This window comes from Chionomys nivalis, chromosome 14 (genome assembly GCF_950005125.1).
Source record: "Chionomys nivalis chromosome 14, mChiNiv1.1, whole genome shotgun sequence".
In the NCBI taxonomy this organism is placed as follows: Eukaryota; Metazoa; Chordata; class Mammalia; order Rodentia; family Cricetidae; genus Chionomys; species Chionomys nivalis.
Genome location: NC_080099.1, coordinates 58,608,230 through 58,631,136, shown reverse-complemented (window position 1 = coordinate 58,631,136; position 22,907 = coordinate 58,608,230). Strand labels below are relative to the sequence as shown.

The 22,907-nt window shown below is 36.1% G+C and overlaps 1 protein-coding gene across 7 annotated transcripts in view; it reads right to left on the bottom strand.

Moving 5' to 3' along the window:
- The window catches only part of Nol4 (nucleolar protein 4), a 372,059-nt gene that overhangs the window by 78,470 nt on the left and 270,682 nt on the right, over window positions 1-22,907 (bottom strand). For 4 of the 7 annotated variants that reach the window (XM_057789161.1, XM_057789157.1, XM_057789162.1 and 1 more), the window contains exons 7-8: window positions 5,394-5,573; window positions 4,476-4,667 (exon numbers count right to left, since the gene is read on the bottom strand). In XM_057789161.1, the coding sequence (XP_057645144.1) occupies window positions 4,476-4,667; window positions 5,394-5,573 (372 nt within the window). The remainder of the gene's footprint in view (window positions 1-4,475; window positions 4,668-5,393; window positions 5,574-22,907) is intronic. The other 3 variants (XM_057789164.1, XM_057789159.1, XM_057789158.1) reach the window with 2 other exon arrangements.

Genomic DNA, 22,907 nt, shown 5'->3' with positions numbered 1-22,907 from the left:
ACTTTTACTGTATTTCTACTAAACATTTTCATGCGAGCTTTACAGAAATACTTATATGTCTACACAACAAAGGTCTCTGTGCAAATATAGGAAAGAAAATGGAGAACTAGTACAAGAGGAATGTTGGTAGGCATCAATCCTATCTTATTTATAGACTTACTCTCGTCAGTTTCTAGTATAGCTATTATTGAATTTAAGATCACAGCCTTTTGGAGAAACTGATTCATTTCCTGGAATGACTAACTCCTCCTGTTCTTGAGAACAGTTGCTGAAGTAACTTAAGGGTCAAAGCCACACAGTAGAAATCAATAACAATTTAACACACAATATTTTTAGAAGGTTCAATTTAGTGGCTGCTTAACTCACTGAGTTTTTACAGTCTGAGAATACTGACTGGACAGTGGATCAAATTATTAGGCTTATTTTTCATTAAACAAGCTCTATTTCTATTTCCATTCTATTCTATTCTATTCTATTCTATTCTATTCTATTCTATTCTATTCTATTCTATTCTATTCTATTTCTAATGCTTAAGATGCCAGGGTTTGAGTTTGGTGATAAGGACTTGGTGGAAATTTGTGGCCAGGAAATTTTGTAGTGATTCTAATTCTTGTGTTAGAAACATTATGCAAATACAACACAATGTTTTTTTTCTACTAAATCAATCAAAATTTACTAGGTCTGGATAATTATAGGAAAATAAAAAATCATATATATATATATGCATTCATAGAAGTGCATATATACATATATGTAGTTATATATATACATTCTAACGTTTGTTTAATGTGTTTAATGAAGCTGATTAAAAGTGTTTCAGTCTTCTAAAATCCACGTTTACACCCAGACGTTAATACCGATGTCCTTGGCCAGAGACACTTCCTTCTTCACCAAATGACAGTCTAATTTATAGACTCATAGTTGGTGAAAGTACTGAGGATAAACAACTGTTGAGTGTTCAACACTAAATGGAACATTGATATCACCCTCTCCATCATTCAAGGAGCACTGCAGAAGAGGTGGCTGAAAGCATCGAAGGGACAGAAGATGGAAAAGAGTTCTGTGAAAGACATCTTCAGGACGTGACTGTTGAACTCAGAGCATCATTGGTTACAGGCACAAGACCTATACAAGACTGGGTCCATCAACATTCCATCATAGACAGGAAAGGGGCTCACTAGGCTATGCCCCTCATTGAGGATCTACAGTCACATCACACTTGCTGTGACAGGGACAGTCACATTCTTCAATGGTGAAGTCACTGGTAAGTTGCCCTTGCTTAAGTACATAATTGCTTAATATCTATATTCATGCAGGTAACTCTAATTAAATTCAGTAGACAACAAAAAATGGCATGAATATTAAACAGGAATAGATTTTATATAGACAGAGGCAGAAATGGAAAGTGAACATTAAGATCCTCAATTATTTGTGTTGTGATAAATCACAAAGTAGGAATCTCAGCTTGGTTTTCATAAAGTCAACAAGAAACTCGTAATCCAGAGGTTTTGGGTTTCTCTGTACTAATGTGGTCTTCTGGTCCCAGGGACCCCAAGTAAATGAAGAACTAAGCCTGTTGATTGGTACCCAATCTTCTTCAAATATGGCTACACTTTATAGTTACCTTTACATGTATTTAAAAATGAGTTGATTTCCTCATTGACTTGATACATCTTATAGAACAAGGTTCACATAAAAATATACTTTTTTGAAAATGACCAAGTTTCTTCTTATTTTGTTTTTGTTTTAATATTTTGAATTTTAAAATCCTGAAAGTCATCTTACATAACATTTAAAAGTTAAGACTGCGTATTTTCATTAGTTTTAAATGCTTTGCATTAGCCACACCTCCTCCTCTCTTTTTTTCTTTTTTCTTTTCCCCTCTTTTTCTTTCACTATTTTTTTCTTTTTTCTCTCTTTTTCTTGTAAGATGTCTTTGAAAAAGAATGAAATCCTATTCAAATTCCTTATTCATAGTAAGGAAACAGGTACAGACAGTGAAAGAAACATTCAAGGGTCCCTATATAAGAGTGTGCTGCTCATCTCCGAGGAGGCGTTCCATACTAGGGAGAATTTAGTAACAGAAAGGACAGTAATGGCTTAAGCTGCAGAGTCCATTTTCATCTACATCTTTGATGTAGTTACAGCAGATCCTGCAATTTGCATTTGAGCACTTCAAGTCAGACAAGGGGTCATCTCAATGAATTATGATCAGGAAATGGTAGTCTTTGCTTAGCAACAACAAGCCGAATGTGTCACATTTCTCCCCGCTACCTTTGAAGTTATATTTATATGAGACACACTGAATAAACAAAAGCTGAATAGACGGAAAATATTAAAGGTTAAATATTTCTTGGTAGTGTGTTTAAGTTTAGTATGTAAAACTTAGACTTTGTATTAATTTAATTTTTTCTTTCATACACAGCAGCAATTTCTACTAAATAGAAACCTGTGTTAAGCAAATACATGTAATCAACAAAATAACAATATTTTATATGATGCAATGTCTACAATAGATCTTAGAAAAATTATGAATTCTGTACAATGAGGATTTCTTCCCTTTAAAGAATGATTAATATAATAGTATATACCAAGAAAAAAGAATTTTACTGAAGGATAGAATCTCTAAATCTCATTGAAAGATAAGTAGTGTCAGATTTTTTCATTTTTATTAAAAGGAGAAAATATGTGTAGTATTAGCTAAAATATTCATAGCTACCAATGGGAATTTTATTTGTGAGCCTAGGCTGTAGAGGCTGAGCCAACTCTTTTTTTCAGCTACTGTTAAGTGAGCTTAAATCCAATATCAAAGTAAACTCTGTGATGTAAGATCAATTTGTTCCTTATCAGCCTTTGTTATGTGTAACTTAATAATTAGATAATCTATAACTGGGAAACTAGTTCATGTTCTTCAAGTTAGTTTCTTGTTCTCTCTTACACTCTGCTACATATAATATCTAAATCTGGACACTCAGTACTACCATTTTGCTTATTAAATGACTTGTGTACTGCAAACTTTGAATTTAACATAAAAATCTTAAGAACCACATTTGTATTTGAAAGGCTCTCAAATTTCCAAATAAAAACATCACAAGAAACTTTTCTTTGGATGATAAATCAATCAGAAATGATAATGTTTTCTTGTTTCAGATTCTTTGAAGACTTACTTTGTGCCAGAAATGACTTGCAAGGATTTCTAGGAAACACTGTCTGTACTAGCAGATAGGAATGCTTCCAGAACTATGCACTGGGATGATTGTGGTCTGCAGAGGGGGAACCTAGCACGGGCAGGAGAGACAACTTACCCAAAGCAGACAGTTGGAGGTAGTGGATGCAGAATCCCTAAATAGATGCTCAGCATGTGCTCTCCAGTACAGGAGAGAGCATCTCTGCTTTGGAGAGCAATATGAAAATTGACAATAGATGGGCTTGCCTTTACTGTTATTTATTTCATAAGAATTTACCTCCATGAAATTCCAAATATAAAGTCATACATTGAAACCTGTCTCTTCTTTAGCAACTTCAACCCATCACACTGAAACATCCAGAAGGCCAGATCACAAATACTAGTGATCTAAAGTTTTATTTCGTCTTTTCAGGTATAAGAAGAGAAAACAAAATTATCAAAGTTTTAAAATACTTCTAAGGCAGGAGTTGTGGTGCAGCGACAGAGCATTTGTTTGCCTTGTAGTGTGCTGAGCCCTAGGCTGGAGCTTCAGTAACTGTTGAAAGAAATAAAGTAGCTAACATTTGAGTATGCACACACACACACATACTTTGAAATGTGGGAAACATCAAGCATACAATGTCAATGTTCACTGGATTTGTATAGATAAAAACACAGTGGAAATTCACAATATTTTGTTCACTAGTTTCTACCCCAAAGTAAACAATGTCAGGCAAACTCATCTCCTACCGTCACAACGGAACAGGGTGGTGTACAGCCTCATTTATCATGTGAGGCTATTGTAACTAGGGCAACAAGCATTTAGTTTGACACCTGAGGACTTTCATTTCCAAAGCTCGTCATTCATTAGACAGCACATGCGTTCATTTCCTTACATTCCAAAGACAGGCGTTCTCACATGCCTACAGCAACAAGTGCACCTTCAGTTGAAGACTCCTTAACCTCACATGCACTTGAGTAGTAACAGAAAGGAAACAAACACAGATGACATGTGACAATTGGCTTCTCCCTGATTTTCTCTCGTATTATCCTTATTTTCTATGAAATGTTATCACGTGGTTCTGTGAGCAGTGGTCTCCCAAGAGAGTCCTTTTCATATAAACAAAGGGGATAAATGCTTGGGGAGGATGAAAAGGAAAGTGGGGATAAACACGAGCAAATGAAAACCCCTTTGACCTGACATTATGGAAAAATAAACATAAAGACACCAAGATGAAAACAAAATAGTGCCATGGTTTACATGTGGGGTTTGGATGGAATCTAGGGCTGTGTTCAATTTATAACTCACCATCTCAAAACCACTTCTTTTCATCCGCCTGCAGGACTTGAGGTAAGTACGGATACGTTTTCTGGCACGCTCTTGATACTCAGGGAATTGTCGCCTGCATGAGTCAATGATAGCCTGGATCTTTTCTTTGGGCTGCTTAGAGATTGGGACCATTCGGTCCAAGTTTTCATCTACAAACAGCCTGACAAACATCTGTTGGCAAGAGGGAGACAGAGGAGAAGGGTTTGGAGGGCTGCTCTCTTCTGTTACTAGCTTCCTGTCTTGATTACCGAGTGGAAAATTATTCTTTTTCTGGTTTATGCACTGGAGAATTTTGCAAATGGAAAGCTAGAAATTTTAAGCAAACACTCTTTTAAAGATTTTCTAAATGGCTGAATTAAGTATATAACTATATATAAAGAGAGAGAAAGAGAGAAGGATAGGGAGGTAGAGGAAAGCAGACAGACAAACAGACAGAAAAAAATGAAAAAAAATCAGGAAATAACAGTAGAACCAGGACATCTGAGCACCCATTACATCTGCTTTTAATGATAAATGGGACCGAGACATCGCCACACTGCACAGTGGACTCATCTCTGAGAATCAACAGTTGACTCTTTTGTCATGCACAATTAAGAAAACAAAGGAAATAACTGAGGACAAACAGGCATAACCATCTGAGGACTAGGTTGAGCCCCCTTTGACCTAGGCGGACCTGCATACTCATACAGCACAATTCCAGTTCTCAGCACCCATTTGACTTTCGAATTCTAAACAAAACACAGCAATTCTGGTGTCTGATCGTCAAAGAGTGTTTCACGTGCTTTAAAAATCCTTCTGAAAATTAAACAAAGATGGTTCTAGAGTAGCCACATTGACCAACAAGCAACGGCATGAAGGTGAAGTAGTCAGAACAGCCACACAATGTGGAGGACTCACATTGAACGCTTTCAGCCTCTCGGCTTCTACACCATCTGTCTCGGTCACCTTCTCAGCATCCTCGTGTTCCTCATGTTCATCTTCATCCTCGTCTCCCCTGTTGAGTGACAGGTCCTCTGCACCCCGGTCCACACTCTCATTCTTGCCAGAGTCGTAGCTGGAGTAACTGTGTGCTGGAGACTGAAGAGAGGATGACAACGGCACTTTTCAGTCCTCTGCCTGCACCACCGCTTTATGCTTTTGTTTACATTCCAATAGTTACATGAAAATCATGTTTATGACTTGATAGCACTAGGCCTATGGCATTTTATATTTTTGATCGAAGTTAATTCAAATCGATTTAAGAATTCATTTTCTCCATTACACCGGTAACATTTCAAGTGTCTATAGCTGCTGCACCAAACACTTCCACCTTTCTGGAAAAGTCTATTGAACTTAGTGCTTCAAGAGTAATTATTCTTTCTACTCTATATTAATAAGAGGAGCAATCTGTAACTAATATACAATGGAGATATTGAGTCATATTTCTGAAAGTAGATATGAACTCAATGTGTAGCCAATAGGCTGTAACAATTTTCTTTGAACACACTAGAAACAGTAGAATAAGAATATTTAGTTAAATTGTCCAGCAAAGATTTTTAAAATAATACTGAGAATAGGGGCATTAATTGTATGATTTAAAAATAGATTTGTAGGTTATTTATGGCGTATCTTAAAGGATCATCTTATTTCCATACAGTAAAAATTCATGAAGCTTCCACCTAGCTGATAAGTTTCTTGCATCTACACCTTAGCATCTACTAAGGACAGAGAAAAGTTAAAACCACATGATTTAGCGTATGCTCTGCACATTTCAGCATAATTAAAAACCTGAAAAATTAGATATTTTAAAATTCATCATTATATATTAACAGTTGATAAACTCTGTAGAGTCCTGTGTATCATCAGTTCAAGATCCCATGCATATGTATGTAAATATGACCATTCTACATCAAGTAAATGGGTTTAGATTATTTGTAATTTGGAGATACTTAATTTTTATATAATCTCATATGTTTTCGTAGGATCCAGTGAGTCATTTGAGAGTTGATGTGGGAGAACAGACCTGAAGGGAAATCTGCGTGTAAATTGTGATAAAGAGCTTAACTGAACACTAGGTAAACAACAGACGGTTAGATGGCCCCACTGATACCAGCAATTGCTAAAAGGCTATCCAGATGCTAAGCAGAGATTCAGGAGAATTTAAAGATGACCGTTCTGTAACAGGTTTTTATTATTGACAGGAAAATTTTCAGAGCTATCAAATACCATGAATCAAATAATGAACATCTTGAATACATGTCAAAGAAAAGAATTGGTGTTTATAATTAGCCTCCTGGTTGCCTCTGTCTTTACATCTATCCCACGAGGAGCTTTCATTATCCCAATTCTTCAGACAAAGGAACAGCTTCCCAAAAGCTAAACAAACATGTCACATTAAGACAACTGTAAATGCTTATTTGTACTCAGCTCTACCGGAAGCCAAGAGCTGGAGATAAAGTTTACGGTTCAATACATTCTCCCCCATCTCTTCTCCTCTCCTCCTCTTTCTGAAGGAATAACAGAAAATACTTTTGCTTTATGTATGGTACAAGTTAATACTAAGCAAACAAGCAAACAAACAAAAGAGTTTGTTCAGAAACCCTCTTCCACCTAAAGAAACAACGTATTATTTCTACCTCCTTGTACAGTAATTGTCTGTAATTTAGAAGTTCTTAAAAGAAGCATTACCTGCTATGCAGCTTCCATATAGAGAGTGTAATTAAGTGATTAAATAGTTTATTATTGCTGTTCCCACTTCTTTAGTTGAATAAAAAAAAGAGATGACAGCATCATTACTCAAAAACAATTAGGTTTTCGTTCCTAAAACACAGGTATTGAAGGGAATTGTAACAACACTATTTTTCAACTTTATGGATAATCATATTTTGGAGTAAAGTACATTTTAAGAATAAAATACATCCAAGAGAATAAATAGTTAATGAACAATATTTTGAAATAACTTGAGAGCAATAGAATAAGAAACAACTTTTGTTTCACTTGCCAAATACTATGTGAATAATCTCTTTCCACAATTAACCTTTATCAAGAGTTCACTAAACAATTATTTAATGAGCTTTGATTTTGTGTCAGGCATCATTCTAAGCCATATGCATATAACATAATTGAATCCTGTATAAACTGATAAAGTAGTTTTCTCAGTGTTACATAAGTAAAAACTGAAGTTAGGATTCGAACCCAAGTAGTATCTCTGAGAATTGACTATCTTAAAGATAGTTTTTAAAAAATTCCCCCTTCTTACTATGAAATGGTCACTTACTGCTACATTGCATATGAGAGTCAGGTCATGAGGTACTGTGTGTTTCAGTGTCAACGTCTAATGAGAATACCTCTTAGATGTGATAGGAAGCTCACGATATCTTTTAAAACCTATTGATAAATTTGGTTTAAGATATCAAAGTAAATATACCTTCAGAAAATCTGAGAGACTGTGTGTGTGTGTGTGTGTGTGTTGTGTGGGATGGGGGCATTTAACATTCCACATTCAAATGATGCACGGGACTTCACATTCTGCTCTAGTAATCTGTGTGATTGAATTTCACAGGAGAACTAGCATTAACACTAGTTAATATGATATTATAAATGGCTTAATTTGGACTCGCAAAATGGTTCGGCAGGTGACAGTGTCTGCTAACAAGCCTGAAAACCTGAGTTTGAGTCCCAATTACCACATGCTGGTAGACTAGAACAAGCTTCAAGTTGTCTTCTGACCTCCATAAGCACACTGTAGCCCAAACATGCACATACATACATACATGCACACATACACATACTCACATAACATATACATAATAAAGATAAGTTTTCTTTTTATTTATTTATTCTAATTTTTATTTTTAAATTTTTAAAATTCATTTTACATACCACAGTTTCCCCTCCCTCTTCTCTTCCTGTTCCCTCTTGTCTGCCTCCCTCCACTCCCCCTCCCCATCTACTCCTCCTCTATCTCCATTTAGAAAGGGCCATGCCTTCCGTGGGTGTAAGTACAGTTGAGGCAGGACCAAACTACTCCCCTTCACCAAAGTTTGGTGAGGTAATCCAGCACGGTAACAGGTTCCCAAAAGACAGCTAAGTACAGCAGAGACAGGTCATGATCTCACTGTTAGGAGCCTCACAGAAAGACCAAACTACACACCTGTTGCACATATGCAGAGGGCCTAGGTCAGTCCCATGCAGGCTCCCTGTTGATCCAGAGTCCATAAACTCCCATGAGTACAGGTCACTTTTTTCTGTGGGTTCCTCTGTCATGACCTTAATGCCCCTGGCTCATACAATCCCTCTATGCTTTCTTCAGCATGATTCCCAGAGCTCTGCCCATTGCTTGGCTGTGAATCTCTGTATCTTCTTCCATTAGTTACTAGGTAAGATTTTTCTGATTGATGGCAATTAGGGTACTCACCAATCTGATTACAGTAGATGGCTAATTCAAGTACCCTTACCACTATTGCTAGGAGTCTTAGCTGGGGTTATCTTTGTGGATTCCTAGGAGTTTCTTGGTACCAGGTTTCTCCTTAATCCCAAAATGCCACTCATCAAGATGTCTCTTTCATTACTCTACCCTCAGCCCCACTCTCAAGCCCCCAACTCACCTCCCACACCCAGCCTGCCAAACCCACTCCTCATGTTCCCATCCCCTCCATTTCACCCCATCAAGTTTACTCAGGAGATCTCTTCTGTTTCCTCTTCCCACTGAAATTCATGCATCCCTCTTTGGGCCCTCCTTGTTATCCAGCCTCTCTGAGGTTGTGGATTATAGGACATCAAAATATCAAATAATCCATTTAAATAAAGGGATACAGCTCTAAACAGAGACTTCTCAACAGAAGAATCACAAATGGCCGAAATACACTTAAATGATTGTCCAGCATCCTTAGCCATCAGAGCAATTCACATCAAAATGACTCTGAGATACCATCTTACACATGTTAGAATGACTAGATCAAAAATACTAATGACAGTTTATATTGGAAAGGATGTGGAGTAAGGGGAATACTTCACCTTCTGGTAGGAGTGCAAACTTGTATAGCCACTTTGGGATTATCAGTATGGTGGTTTCTCAGACAATTGAAAATCAATCTCCCTCAAGACCCAGCTATACCAATCTTGGGCATATACCCAAAGGAAGCCCAATCATGCCACAAGGACATTTGCTCAACTATGTTTATAGCAGTATTATTCATAACTACCGAGACTGGGAAACAACCTAGATGCCCCTCATCTGAATAATGGATAAATAAAATGTGATACATTTTCATAATGGAGTATTACTCAGCTCTAAAAAACAATGACATCATGAAATTTACAGACAAATGGATGGAACTAATAAAAAAAAATCATTCTGGCCGGGCGATGGTGGCGCACGCCTTTAATCCCAGCACTCGGGAGGCCGAGACAGGCGGATCTCTGTGAGTTCGAGACCAGCCTGGTCTACGGAGCTAGTTCCAGGACAGGCTCCAAAGCCACAGAGAAACCCTGTCTCAAAAAACCAAAAAAAAAAAAAAAAAAAAAAATCATTCTGAGTGAAATAACCCAGACCCGGAAAGACAAACATGGTATGTACTTACTCATAAGTGAATATTAGGATTAAAATAAATTTCTTAAAACTAAATATATAAAAACGATTGAATACATAAAGATGATAATAAGAATAGTACATAATTCCCATATTCTGAAGGATAATTTCATTTATCAACTGGGTAATAAGGTGGTTGAATATTCAATTAAACGTGATACATAAGTGTGCCTCTCGAGAGGTTTATTTTTGAGAATAGCATTTGAACTGGTGGAGTTGGTAACCTAGATTGTCCTCTCCAGAATAGGTAGGCATCATCCAATGTATTAAAGGGACACAACAGAGAAACAAAGAAAATTCTACCCGCTGTGTCTGACTGCATGAGAGGAGGCAAAGTGAGATTCACTCTATAGGCTTTTCAAGTTATCTGACCATTAAACTCACACTAAAAACTACAAATGGCTACCTTAACTGCTTGGTTTTCAGATGAAACAATATGAAACCTCTTGCTTCCCATAATTCACTGACTCACGTACTTACGTATTCATTTATCATTCCTGATCTCTCTCATTCATCTCTCTATCATATCTATCATTCTATCTCTTCATCTATCTATCTATCTATCTATCTATCTATCTATCTATCTATCTATCTATCTATCTATCCCTTTCTATTTTCCCAATTTTATTGAACTTTTTTTTCTTTTGAGAACTGCAATACAATGTGTTATCCATGTTATTAATGTTTCAGTTTTGGCTCGGGAAATTGTAGAAAGAAGTAGAAAAGTAATTAAGCCTAGGACATTTAGATATCTCTGGTAGGGTATATCTCAGTACAGGAGAGAATGCTTGATTCTAAAATTAGAATGAGTTGCAAAAACAAAGAGGGGCAACTTCACAAACATATCCTACTGTCTGAGACTGTCATTGTCCTTGGGGTAGTTTCTATTTATTTCTCATCCTGATACCTTTGCCTTTCAGCAAGAGCTTCTATTCCAAAAGATGAAAGTACTAACTAACACTTCATGGCCAAATATCCCTTTCAAAGGCATGCATTTACAACTTAGTCTTAATAGGAATTGAGGTTTTTTTTTTTTTTTTTTTTTTTTTTGCAGTAAGAAGAATACAGTGGAGTTGTGTGGCTCAGACAAAGTCCTTGTAAGATTCCTGCATCAAGTTTCAACTGTTTTTCCAATTAAGCCCTATACCCTTCTACTGTGGGACATCACACATACCCCAACCAAATAAGCCACTTTTATATCTTGTTTAAACTTGAGTTTTATTAACTTAAGTCTAGAGTGGTACAGAGATCAATCAGTGCAAGGGCAGCTTAACAGTATAGATTTCGCACATGATGTTTAAATACATAGGTGGATCCTGCTAAGCATATAATAACGTCATAGGAGACTGAAATAACTGTCCTCAAATCCATTAGAAGGGTAACATCCATCTGAATGACCTCTACAATAGGGGATCATAAAGGGTCAATGTTCCTCTAATTTCTTGTACATGATGACCTATGCATGAGGTAGTACAAAGATTAGACTAAAATATAACTGTGCAAACAGCAGAGACACACTTAAGCAAAATTACTGACTATAATAAAGGAGCTAAGTTTTAATAATTGCCATTTTTTGTAGTTTGAATTATTAGCAAGGTGAGGTTACCTGAAGTAATAAAAGAGACATTCAATAACTTTGCAAGGTTTCCCTTGTATAAAACATGGTATATTTTAGGTTGCACCATGCAATATTTGAAAAATGTTAAACCTATTTGCCTGAATTGGGTAATTCAGCAAATTCTGCTGCTTCCCACACAATGTAAGGCAGGAAGTCTTAACTGTCTGCTGTGCACACTTGGAATGGGGAAGGAATTATATCACTAATCAGTCAAAATAAAGGACGCCCAACCTTTCACATCTGAGAACACACTAAGTTTAAAACTTAATGAACTGTGTAGTCTGGTGGCAACAAACTGAATCTCAGAGAGCTCAGATTTCTATTTATGAAACTTCTCTTTGTCTTTGAGGAGGACCTATTAACTATGGCTAATCAGATTAAATTCACTGTGTCCAGAGATATCATAATCAGTTGACTTCAGTGTTTAAAGTGTGAACTCTGACAAAGCCCCACTGAACATCTTAATTTTCATTTTCCTTCATACTAGACCAAGACAGACACAATTCCCTCTATCTTCTCTTCTTCACAGCACCTAAGATATGTTCTCATATTGGATCCCAATCTGCCAGGTACTTCCCTTTCTCCCACAGAACAATTCTGTGTTGAACAACGAGGACATAAATGAACTGGACTGACTTCATGGACTGATGCTGTAAAAATCACCATATGTCCCCAAAGAACTCAAAATGTGACAGCCATTTGATTCAGAAATTTGCTTTGCCACTACAGGAATTTTGTATGATCATTACCTTGGAGACCTTAATTTCAATAACTATGTTACTATTTCAGAGATAAAGTCTAAATGAAAGCATGAAAATAAAATATATATTAAGAACTACAATTCAAGAACAAAAGACCTACCTGGTTTTCTCAAAGCAAGGTGTTAGTTTAAGGGATAGGGCAAAGTCTTATCCTTAGGTGAAATCTGTTACTTTTTCCAGAGTATCTAGCTATACTCTCTGAAGGCTTTCTGAGCACATATTTGAATTTTTCCTTGGCAAGAAATTCTGTTCTCATACTACCATGAGGTTTGGGCTTCGAAATACCCCCATTGTGTTGGAGTTTATTCTGTTTGCATCCTCCTACAGCTCCAGTCTAGAACAACTGGGATAATGCCATGGTGTTGGGGTGAGACACAACTTGACCTGAATTTTCTGACATATACAACCAATGCGAATACAGAAAAATGGTTATGTAAAGAAGAATATGAGAATTAAGTGCCAGACACCTCCAGTTTCCAGGATTACGACGTGCATAACTCTGACAGAGCGCTGATCATGATGCCAGTTTACAATAAGACTGTTCTAGCTGGCGTTCTGTTGCTGTGAAAAACACCAGGACTAAAACAGTTTGAGAAGAAAATGTTTGTTTGGGTTAAAGTCCATCACTGAGGGAAGCCAAGAAAGGAGGCTTGAGGCAGGAACAGGAGGCAGGAACTGAAGTATAGACCATGCAGGACTCCCCTTACTGGCTTGCTCAGCCTACTTTCTTATGCAGCATAGGCCCACCTGCCTTAGGACAGCACTGCCCAAAGTGGGCTCTGATATGTTGGTGACAAACAAAACAAACAATCCAGCATCATAGACATTCCCAAGGGTTAATCTGATGGAGGCAACATTTTAGTTAACATTCTGTCTTCCAATGTGCAGCACAAAGTACAAACAAGGAACATGCTAACCCAGTGAACAATTGCTTGCTTTTACATTTGATTTGTACAGATAAGTTCATTTTTCAATATCTTTTAAAAATTATCATTACTGATCTAAAAGTTACATATTTATTACATAATCTTATTGGACTCTCAGACTCTCTGAAAGTCACTCAAACATCACTGAAAGATATGCACCTTTGAATATGACACATAATAAGACACAAGACACCACTCAAGAAACTATGTTACCTAAGCCACTAACGATTCCACCGAGTAGGCAAGTAGCCTCAATTGAGAAACAATGGTTTACTAATTGTGCCTGTTGGACTAGCTGTACCAACATCTTCTGGAAAACTGTTGAGAAAAGCAAAGGCTCAGCTACTATCCCAGTAAATGACTGAGTCAGACAAGATGCAAATGAACCCCGCAGTGTGTTTAAACATGGCCGTTGTAGGAATGTGATGTACAGGCCAGTTCCAGGAACATTTGTCTGGAGCTACTTTCCCCATGTAGGAAATATGGCTGCTGATGGAATAAGTTAAAGGAAACAAGGAAAAGCACATAGAAATACAAAACAAGAGACAGTGTGTAGCACAATTAGCTTGTTCTAAAACACACAAATGAAAGATGATAGTGAATGAAATTGAACAGATAGTCTGAGGCTCACGTAAATTCAATCAAGAATCATTTAACATTTTTTAAAAGAAAAATGAGAGTATTTTACTAGATCAGAACCAAATTATTAGTTTTGGTGGCTGTAAAACCTTAATATTTGCATATGAAAACTGTCATGAAGAAAATTTTTGTATTTGTTGGAGGTTCAGGCTGAAGTACTAAGGAGTGAAATGAAATGGGCACCTGTTTTTTTTGTTTTAAAATCCCATAGTAATAATAAGAAAAAAATGAAGTAAACAAATATGGAGTGTCATAATCATGGTTTTTTGTTGTTGTTGTTGGGGGGGGGGCATTAGATACTCCTTGTGTTATTTGCTTCATTTAAGAAAATTTTATAAATACATTTTTTATTTTATGAATTGATGGTTGTTTCTTGATCTTGGCATTCACTTATTCAACAACATTTGTGAGGAGTGATTGTGTTTCTAATTTCACAGGATTGAATGGCTGTGAGTTTGAGGTTGTGAGAAAGTTATACAATCTAGAGAGGGAGATTTTGAAATGCTAGAGTCTAAATGCATGCTTATTTTAGATTACAAAAAACACAACCCATGACAGCATTTTAAAAGCTTATAAGTGAAATTAACATTCAAAATTCATCTGGAATAATTTATAAAGTCAGCAGTTCCCTGCCCCAGCTCTCATACTGCTTTTCTCTTCCCACATGACTTAGCTCTGTGCACGTTGGTCCTTCACAGAACAATGGATTTTTAAGATAGTCTATGAAGAAAAAAATATGATTCAGTCTCAGTCCTGCATGTTGAAAATGTCCTTCATTGCCAATAGTTTTGAAATTTTTACTGTTTTTAAAATAATTCTTGCTAGACCATGCAGGCCATTGAGTTGTCATCAGCTTAGGGAATCTTTTCATGTCGGAGCCATTAAACATCCAGAAGTCAATGCTTTCATTAAAGTGACTTATGAATTTTATCACTTTTTGATATCTATTTTATGTTCAATTCAAAATATAATTTAAATCTTTTCTCAGTGTGGTGATACAACACATTCTTCATTAATTGTTCTATTTCTAACCTATAAGGAAATGCTGTCCTATTTGGTCCATAGCCTTTATATCAAGAGGCTTTTATATGAGAATGGTGCTCCTTGATTTCAGTTTTTATATTATTATTGATTTTAAGCACACCATTAGTATTTTTATGTATTCTCAACCCTCTATTGTACAAAGAAACTGAACACATTGAAAGTCTTCATGTTTTCTGAATTAGAAATCTGTATTATGTCATTTTACAGAGGATTCAAATTGGAATTTTAAACTACAAACATACAGATACATAGGGTTTATCTTGTTTAAAACATTAAAAAATAGCATAGAAGTTTTCAAATTAACTGGTCAATTGCTGATAACAATTTGACAATTCTCATTATTTTTCCATGCTTGAAAAAAATAATTTTTGCATCAAAACTGTGATGAACCTCTGCAAGCAATACTCCACCAAGATTTTGGAAACAAAATCACTTGCCTTTAAAAAAAAAAAATAAGACAGACTGGAAAAAAAAAACAAACAAGACAGACTGGTTGAATGAAGTTAGTTCTTCCTGCATAGAGAGAAAGCACAATACTTAACAAAACAAAAACAACATAACTCCTGACACATGTGGTCCAGTAACCAAATGTATAGTATTTTCTGTTCTCTGCTTTATTGTTATTCCTGATCACATAATCTTATTTAGTTTATCTTCCCCATCTGTATTCTCATGATGGGTGTAATCACTTCACTTACTTTCTTAATTTCTCCACTGAAATTCAAGACTTAAGATTGAAAATCTGAAGCTTATTCCAGTTTATACTTTCTGGTTTGGGTTTATGAAATCTATTTCTTTCCCCAACTGTGTGAGTAGAATGACTGATAATTCTGAAAAAAATATATGCAATTAATTTGAAATTGAGGACTATATTTAAAAATCACTTCTCAGTTATTTTGAACTACTTGTTGTACCTTTATATCCTATACAAAGTTACTAATAAATCTATATAAACACTCCCTTATGTGAAAATTTAATCTGTGAGTTATATCTTTGAATCAATGACAATTTTTTTATGTAATTTTTTTCTGGAGTTGTCAGGGGTTAGAGGGGAAGCCTCTCTACTTGATGCAGGAGTCTAGCACAAAGTGAGATAGAGAAAATTAATAGCTAGATGTCACAGCTGCTTTCAGACCAGTGATATATTTATGTCATGCAAACACAGACATTAAGAAAAAGTCTATTTTGATGGGTTTCAAAAAAGAGAAAAGAAACAAAAAGGAAAGGAGAAGGAGAGAAAGAAAGAAAATGTAAAGGTGACAAGACATAAATGTTTCCCTAAGTCCAGGTGTTGAAGAATTGGCCCCTAATGTAGGTAGAGACTGTTCTTCCATTTCCTGGCCACCAAACCTGAATAATTACACAAAACTATATTAATTACAACAGTGTTCGGCCAAGGGCTTACATCTTAAATTAACCAGTTTCTATCATTTAATATTTTATACGAGGCTCATGGTTTGTCATGTCTTGCTTCTTGGGTGACTATATGGTGACTACATGTCTGTCTGACCCTGCCTTCTTTCCTTCTCTATCTCTGCTTGGATTTCCAGCCTTGCTATATTCTGTCCTGTCATAGGCCAAATTAGTTTCTTTATTAACCAGTGGCAATAAACCATATTCACAGCATACAGAGCGGAAACCCACATTACCATATTAATCTTTAAGTAATCTTTAGGGTGCTGGAATCTTTAAGTAATAGAGCCTCGTGGGAGGAAGTTGATGATGAAGAGGATGTGGAGACCACATGCACAGCCCTTCCCTTCCTGTGCTGTGCTGGGGAATTATCTTTTCCACATTACACAATTGTTGTTGTGATGCATGCCATGAAATCCCTGCAATCAGGATCCTAGATTTTCTTTTAGTCAATTTTTTTACAATAGCAGTAATGTGCCCAGTAGTAAAAATAATTTTTTCATTTTCTATACATGCTGATTTGGAGAATGCTCTATATTAAATCATGACTGCAAAGAAGTCGATCTCTGTGCCTCCTATCTACATTTCCTGCATATTGTAGAACCCAGAAGAGTAGCACTGAGTCCCAGTAGGAGCCGTGAAGGTCAGCACCGTGCTTGCTCAGCGATGAGGATTACCCTGGAAAGTCCTCATGTGCAAGCATGATTAACAGAAGCCAATGTACACCCAAAAAGGTGAGGCATCTTCTCTTCCTGGATCTACAGTTTTACAACGGTCCATTATAAGGAAAGAACATGATTGCATAAAAATAAAAGCTGGTTATTTAAACTGGTAATAATGACACTGCAATTCACATTCATCTGTTTTTAGGAGATATTTTCTGTTTATAAGTTAGAGTTCCCTTTTATAAACTAATGAAACATCTACTTTTAGAGAAGTGAATGACATTGAATGACCTTGGGATTTCTGGCAATACAAATTGGGGCATTTTTTTTGCTCTGATGATCTCAATCTTGATTATCCTTCTTATATATTAGTAAATATGATTGTGTTCATTCTACTAAGAGCTGTTACTAATCTATAAATGATATACTGAATACTACAGACATTAAACTCTTTATGAGAAATTGGGCAGAAAATGTAAAACCATTTAAGTATGTTCTGAGTTTTGAAATCATAGAACAGATAATAGAAACAACTCCAGTAATTCTTCGGCAAAAATTAAATAATTAAGAAACACTGGCTTGAGTAAACATTTCTTCAAATATAACACACAAATAGGCAATGAAGATACTAAAGGATAACACTGAAATCACAAGGAGATTTCACTGCACACACATTAGAACAGTTTGGCTATTATGGAAATAACAAAGGTGGAAAAGTAAGCAAAGGCAAATGTTGGTAGTGAACGGAGAAGTCAGAACCCTGGAGAACCGCTGGCCAGAATGTGCAGCAGCACAACAGCCATGAGAAACAGGTTGGTATCTCCTCCCACCGCTAATAATACAACTGTGGTGTGGCTCATAAATGCCTTTCCAAGGTGCATATTATAAAAAATGAAATCAAATACTAAAAGATACGCTTTAACCTGCACAACTGTAAGAGCATTATTGCAATGGCCAATATGTCAGATCAGCCCGAACGTCCATGTCCATATGGTTCATATGATGTCATATGATGGTTTCACTCACGTGAGGAACCAAAAGGAAGCATATTCATAGACACTTAATTCTGTGTATTGAGGACTGGGCAAGAGGAACAAGGAAAGTTCTTAAAGAAATAAACTTCCAGCTCCATAAGTTTTCTGGAGAACTTTGACATAACGGTGTGAATATGCTTATGACACACTTTACATGGTTAGGATTGTAAATTTTATGCTTTTTTTAAGTTACAGAGTCACATCACAAAAGGATATTTTGAAAACCTCACATTTTCTAAGAAGAGATTTGATTGATCTATATTTTATATAGTACTGAAACATCACAATGCACCACACCAAGGGAGATAGAGTAATTAATGGCAATGGAAACCTTTACAATTATTTGTGCCACTGTCCTGATTGGGTTAGGGTATGGAGTAAGAGCTGCGGGCCTGCTTTTCGTCCTGCTCGGCTCCAGCATGGCTAGCTTTATACCCAAAATAAAAACACACAAACTGTATTCTTTTAAACAATGCCTGACCCATTAGTTCTAGCCTCTTATCGGCTAATTCTCACATCTTGATTAACCCATTTCTAATAATCTGTGTAGCACCACAAGGTGGTGGTTTACTGGGAAAGATTCAACATGGCTGACCTGGCAGCTGGTTCCATCACGTCTCTGACTCACTTCCCTTCTTCCCAGCATTCTGTTCTGTCTACTCCACCTACCTAAATCCTGCCATATCAAAAAGTCAAGGCAGTTTCTTCATTAACCAATAAGAGTAACATATAGACAGATCATTTCCTCCATCAAGAGTATGCTTGTACAGTGAAAGATTTACCACTGAAAGAATTTGACTGTCGCCAATTTGTCACAGGCTTTATTTTTATTATATAAAACAGGAAAAAATACATGTGAGGCATAACACTTAAACTGTATTAAAACTTCAAATATCTGCAATTTTAATACTCTAAATTTTTAAGTATATATATATATGTACGTGTATATTAGTATATATATATTAGTATACATATATATATATATTAGTATTTTATATATGGGTGTTTTACCTACATGTATGTCTTTGTATCATGTACACTCTTGGTGCCTGCAGATTCTCGCAGACTGTGTTGGATCTACTGGGACTGTCACAGATCATCATGTGAACGAGTAGCTAATGGCATTAACCACAGAACCACCTACCCAGACCCCCAGGGTTTTCTTAAGATTTGTTTATTCATTCATTCATTATCTGTTTGATTGGCTTGTGTATTCACACATGTGAAAGTGCCTGCAAAAACCAGTGGAAGATATGTACAGGTGGGTGTGAACTTCAAGATATGAATATTGGGGGAAATGTCTAGGCTCTCTTCAACAACATTAAGAATCATTTCTCCAGCCTCAATTACAATTAACATAAGATAATGAATCTGACAAACCTTATATTTCTGAAGCTCCTAGTAATAGTTGTTACCACATTAGTAAGACAGAACACACTTTATTATAGAATATATAATAAATATCCAGTAAGTTAAGACTCAGTAATCAGCTTAACTATCTTTTCATGGTTTTAAAGACAGTAAAGTTATTGGGTTGCCACAATAAAGTAAATTTCCTGGAATGATTGGCAAATTTATTGTAATATGTTCTATATTAGAAGGGAAATGTCCTTTAGATGTTTATGCATTAAATGTTTGGCTCCATACTAGATATTTTGGTAAGTTCCAGAATCTCTAGCAGGTATTCATTGGGAATGGGTCTTGTCCTTGGGTCTTTTTCTGACTTTTTCAGTTTCCTGTCCATTATTAGATTAAGCTTTGTGGGAGCTTAGCCGGTTTGGACGCTCACCTTTCTGGACGTAGATAGAAGGACCTTGGTCTTCCCGCAGGGCAGGGAATTTGGACTGCTCTTCAGTATCGAGAGGGAGGGGGAATGGAGTGGCGGGAGGAGAAGAGGAGTGGGGATAGGGGGAGGGAAGTGGGGGGAGGGGGCAATATTTGGGAGGAGGGGAGGGAAATGGGAAACGGGGAGCAGGTGGATATTTTAATTAAAAAAGAATAAAAAAAAAAAAGAAACGAGAAAAAAAAAACAAAACAAAAAAAAAAAACAACAAAAAAAAAAGTTTTTCAGCATGTGATTCCCCTGGCAGGATGTTCTGTTCAAGGACATGAAGCCAAATGTCTCGAATCCTATGGTCAGAATCCTCTGAAACAGTGGGACAAATAAAGCTTTCTTCCCATAGATGGGGTAAGGTCCTTTGATCATAAGAATAAAACCAAATGGGAACATATCCTATATTCTTTTTAAAATTAAAATAAAACATGGTAAATGTAGGCCTCAGATTATAAAGGGTATTTGAACACTGAGGCAAAATACATAACTCAAATCACATCTTTGCATTTGCTCTCCTGTCTCTCACTGCTCAAAGGCTGTGACAGTATCTACTTCACAGGACCTGACAGTGAAGTAGTGTACTTAGAGCATGGGAATAAGGCAAATTATCACCACTGTAATTTTATTATTGCCAATGATATGGCTTCAAGTCTTATCATACTGTCAGCATTTGTTGAGAGACTATCTTTAACACAAGCAGTCTGGTTTTCCTTCCCTCTTCTGTGAGCTATGTGATCTTTGATAATACATTTCACTTCTCAGGTTTAACTGGACACAATCATGTCTGACATGATAAATATATACCGCTCTGACTGTCAATTAAAAAATGCAGGCTAATAATAGCATCTACCAAACAGGATCATAATGATATATAAATGACTTAGTGTTTATGCACTGAAACATTGTTTCCTAGAGGCAGCGATGCTACAAAAGGTTGAGCTAATGACTAACAAGAGGGCTGTTCACAATTTATATTACAATGCAATATACTAGCATGTTAATTTAGTCAGTAATGTAAAGATTAGTTTAAAACTTCTCAAACTATTTGAAGAATCCACCTGAACCAGTCAGCCCAGTTACTACCTCTCACATGAGGCCACTTTGAAGGACATTTCAGAGTCCAGAAATCTGAAGCCTGAAGGTGTCATGTGGAGCCAGCCATACATGCTCCATAATCATCAGAAAGCAATCTGTACCTGGCAGGCAAAAGAGGTTGGAGTGCACTGAAGTCTTAACTGCTAGCATTTTGACTGCATGACGTGACATCACATAGTTCGCATTTGTTTATGTTGATTTGAAAGTGCTCTAAGACTTATTTAATGGCAGTAATCGTTAAAAGGCAGCGTTTCAGGTCTTCTGGACAAATTAGCAACAACTTATTCTGCTTCCTTCACTCTTTCCAGTCACTCAAACATTTTTCCTTTAGTCTGGCATTTAAAAATCGACATGTTTAGTGTTTCTCAATATTTTTATTTTAGGGATGCACTTTGAATGGCATAATGTTGAATGAAATAAAATACAAATACTTGTTTTGTAGCAAGAAATTTGTGTGCATAGATTGTTCATTATGAACTTCTAATAGTTTGTCTTTTATGTATATTAGAAGAGGCATGAAATATAGAGAGACAGACTATTAAGATGGATTTATAGCCTCTTTAGTCTCTCCAAAGAGATGTCCTCATGAACAGAGGCTGATCTTGGGCAACAAACAGCCTGTTTGTGGCAGCAACTTCCATTTTGTACATGAAGGAATCAGGACATTGATGTGTGGATGACCAAGTAAGTAGGCAATGGAATTGGTTGTAAACATTTGGCCAAATAAACAACTTGCCTTTATAGAAAAAGCCAAGTATAAGAATAATCTCTTTTAGATTTATTCTAAAGCCACAATAAAAATAAGTAAGCCATAAAGAAAAATAAGTATAACTGATACGGAAAATTGCTCTATAACTTGTATAGATTTATATATCCTTTGTAAGTTCTATATTTTAAATATTCATTGCATTGATTTAAAATATAGCTACTTATATTGATATAAAGTATTTTAATATTTTAGGAAAACATCAAGCAGCATCCTTTTATTTTTTAAGAGGAGACCTAAACTAATGTAATGGTGCTTGAATCATGATTTTTCAAGCAGTAATTTACTCAGTAAACTGATGGGTTTATAGTTAAGCACTATTTATTATTTACTTGGCACAGATACTTTACATGTTCAAATAAAACGTGATATGTCCTTCAAAGTGGTCTTCTGTGAGAGAGAGAGGTAGTAACTGGGCTGACTGGTCTTTCAGCAACAGAAAAAAAATTGAATATAATTTTTCCAGTTTGACTTTTATTTAATGGAAAATTTTAAGAGGAAATCCATTTAAGTATAATTAAGATCCTATGACAGTTTATAACTAATGAATCCCATTTCTCCAAAGTAATTTTGCCCACAAAGTTCTTAGGTTACATATACTATATTTTGAGTATGTCTTATGAATTGCCATTTTGGTAATTTTGAAGATCACATCAAAATCTTATTCATCCCTTAATGTCATGTTATTGAGAGGTAGAATTTGGTAGGGGTAGGGAAGCAATTTCTTCATGGGAATCAAGTTTTGAAAATGGGATCCAAGTCTTTATTTAATAAAATAAAATAAAGGTTCTGCAAAGCTGCTCTGCTATATCTCCCATAAGAGGATGTGGCAAGAACACTAAAATTTCAGACAGATTACTCATGAAATACAGAATGTATTCACACTCATGGCCTTCCCTTTCCCCAGAACTGTCAGAAATGATTGGTAGCTGGCTTATAATTTCCTCAGTTCATTATGTTTTTCTTAGAGCAGTCGAAAAGAACAGAAACAGTCACTACCACTGTGGTTAAAGAACTAAAGACGAAACCCTGTCTCGAAAAACCAAA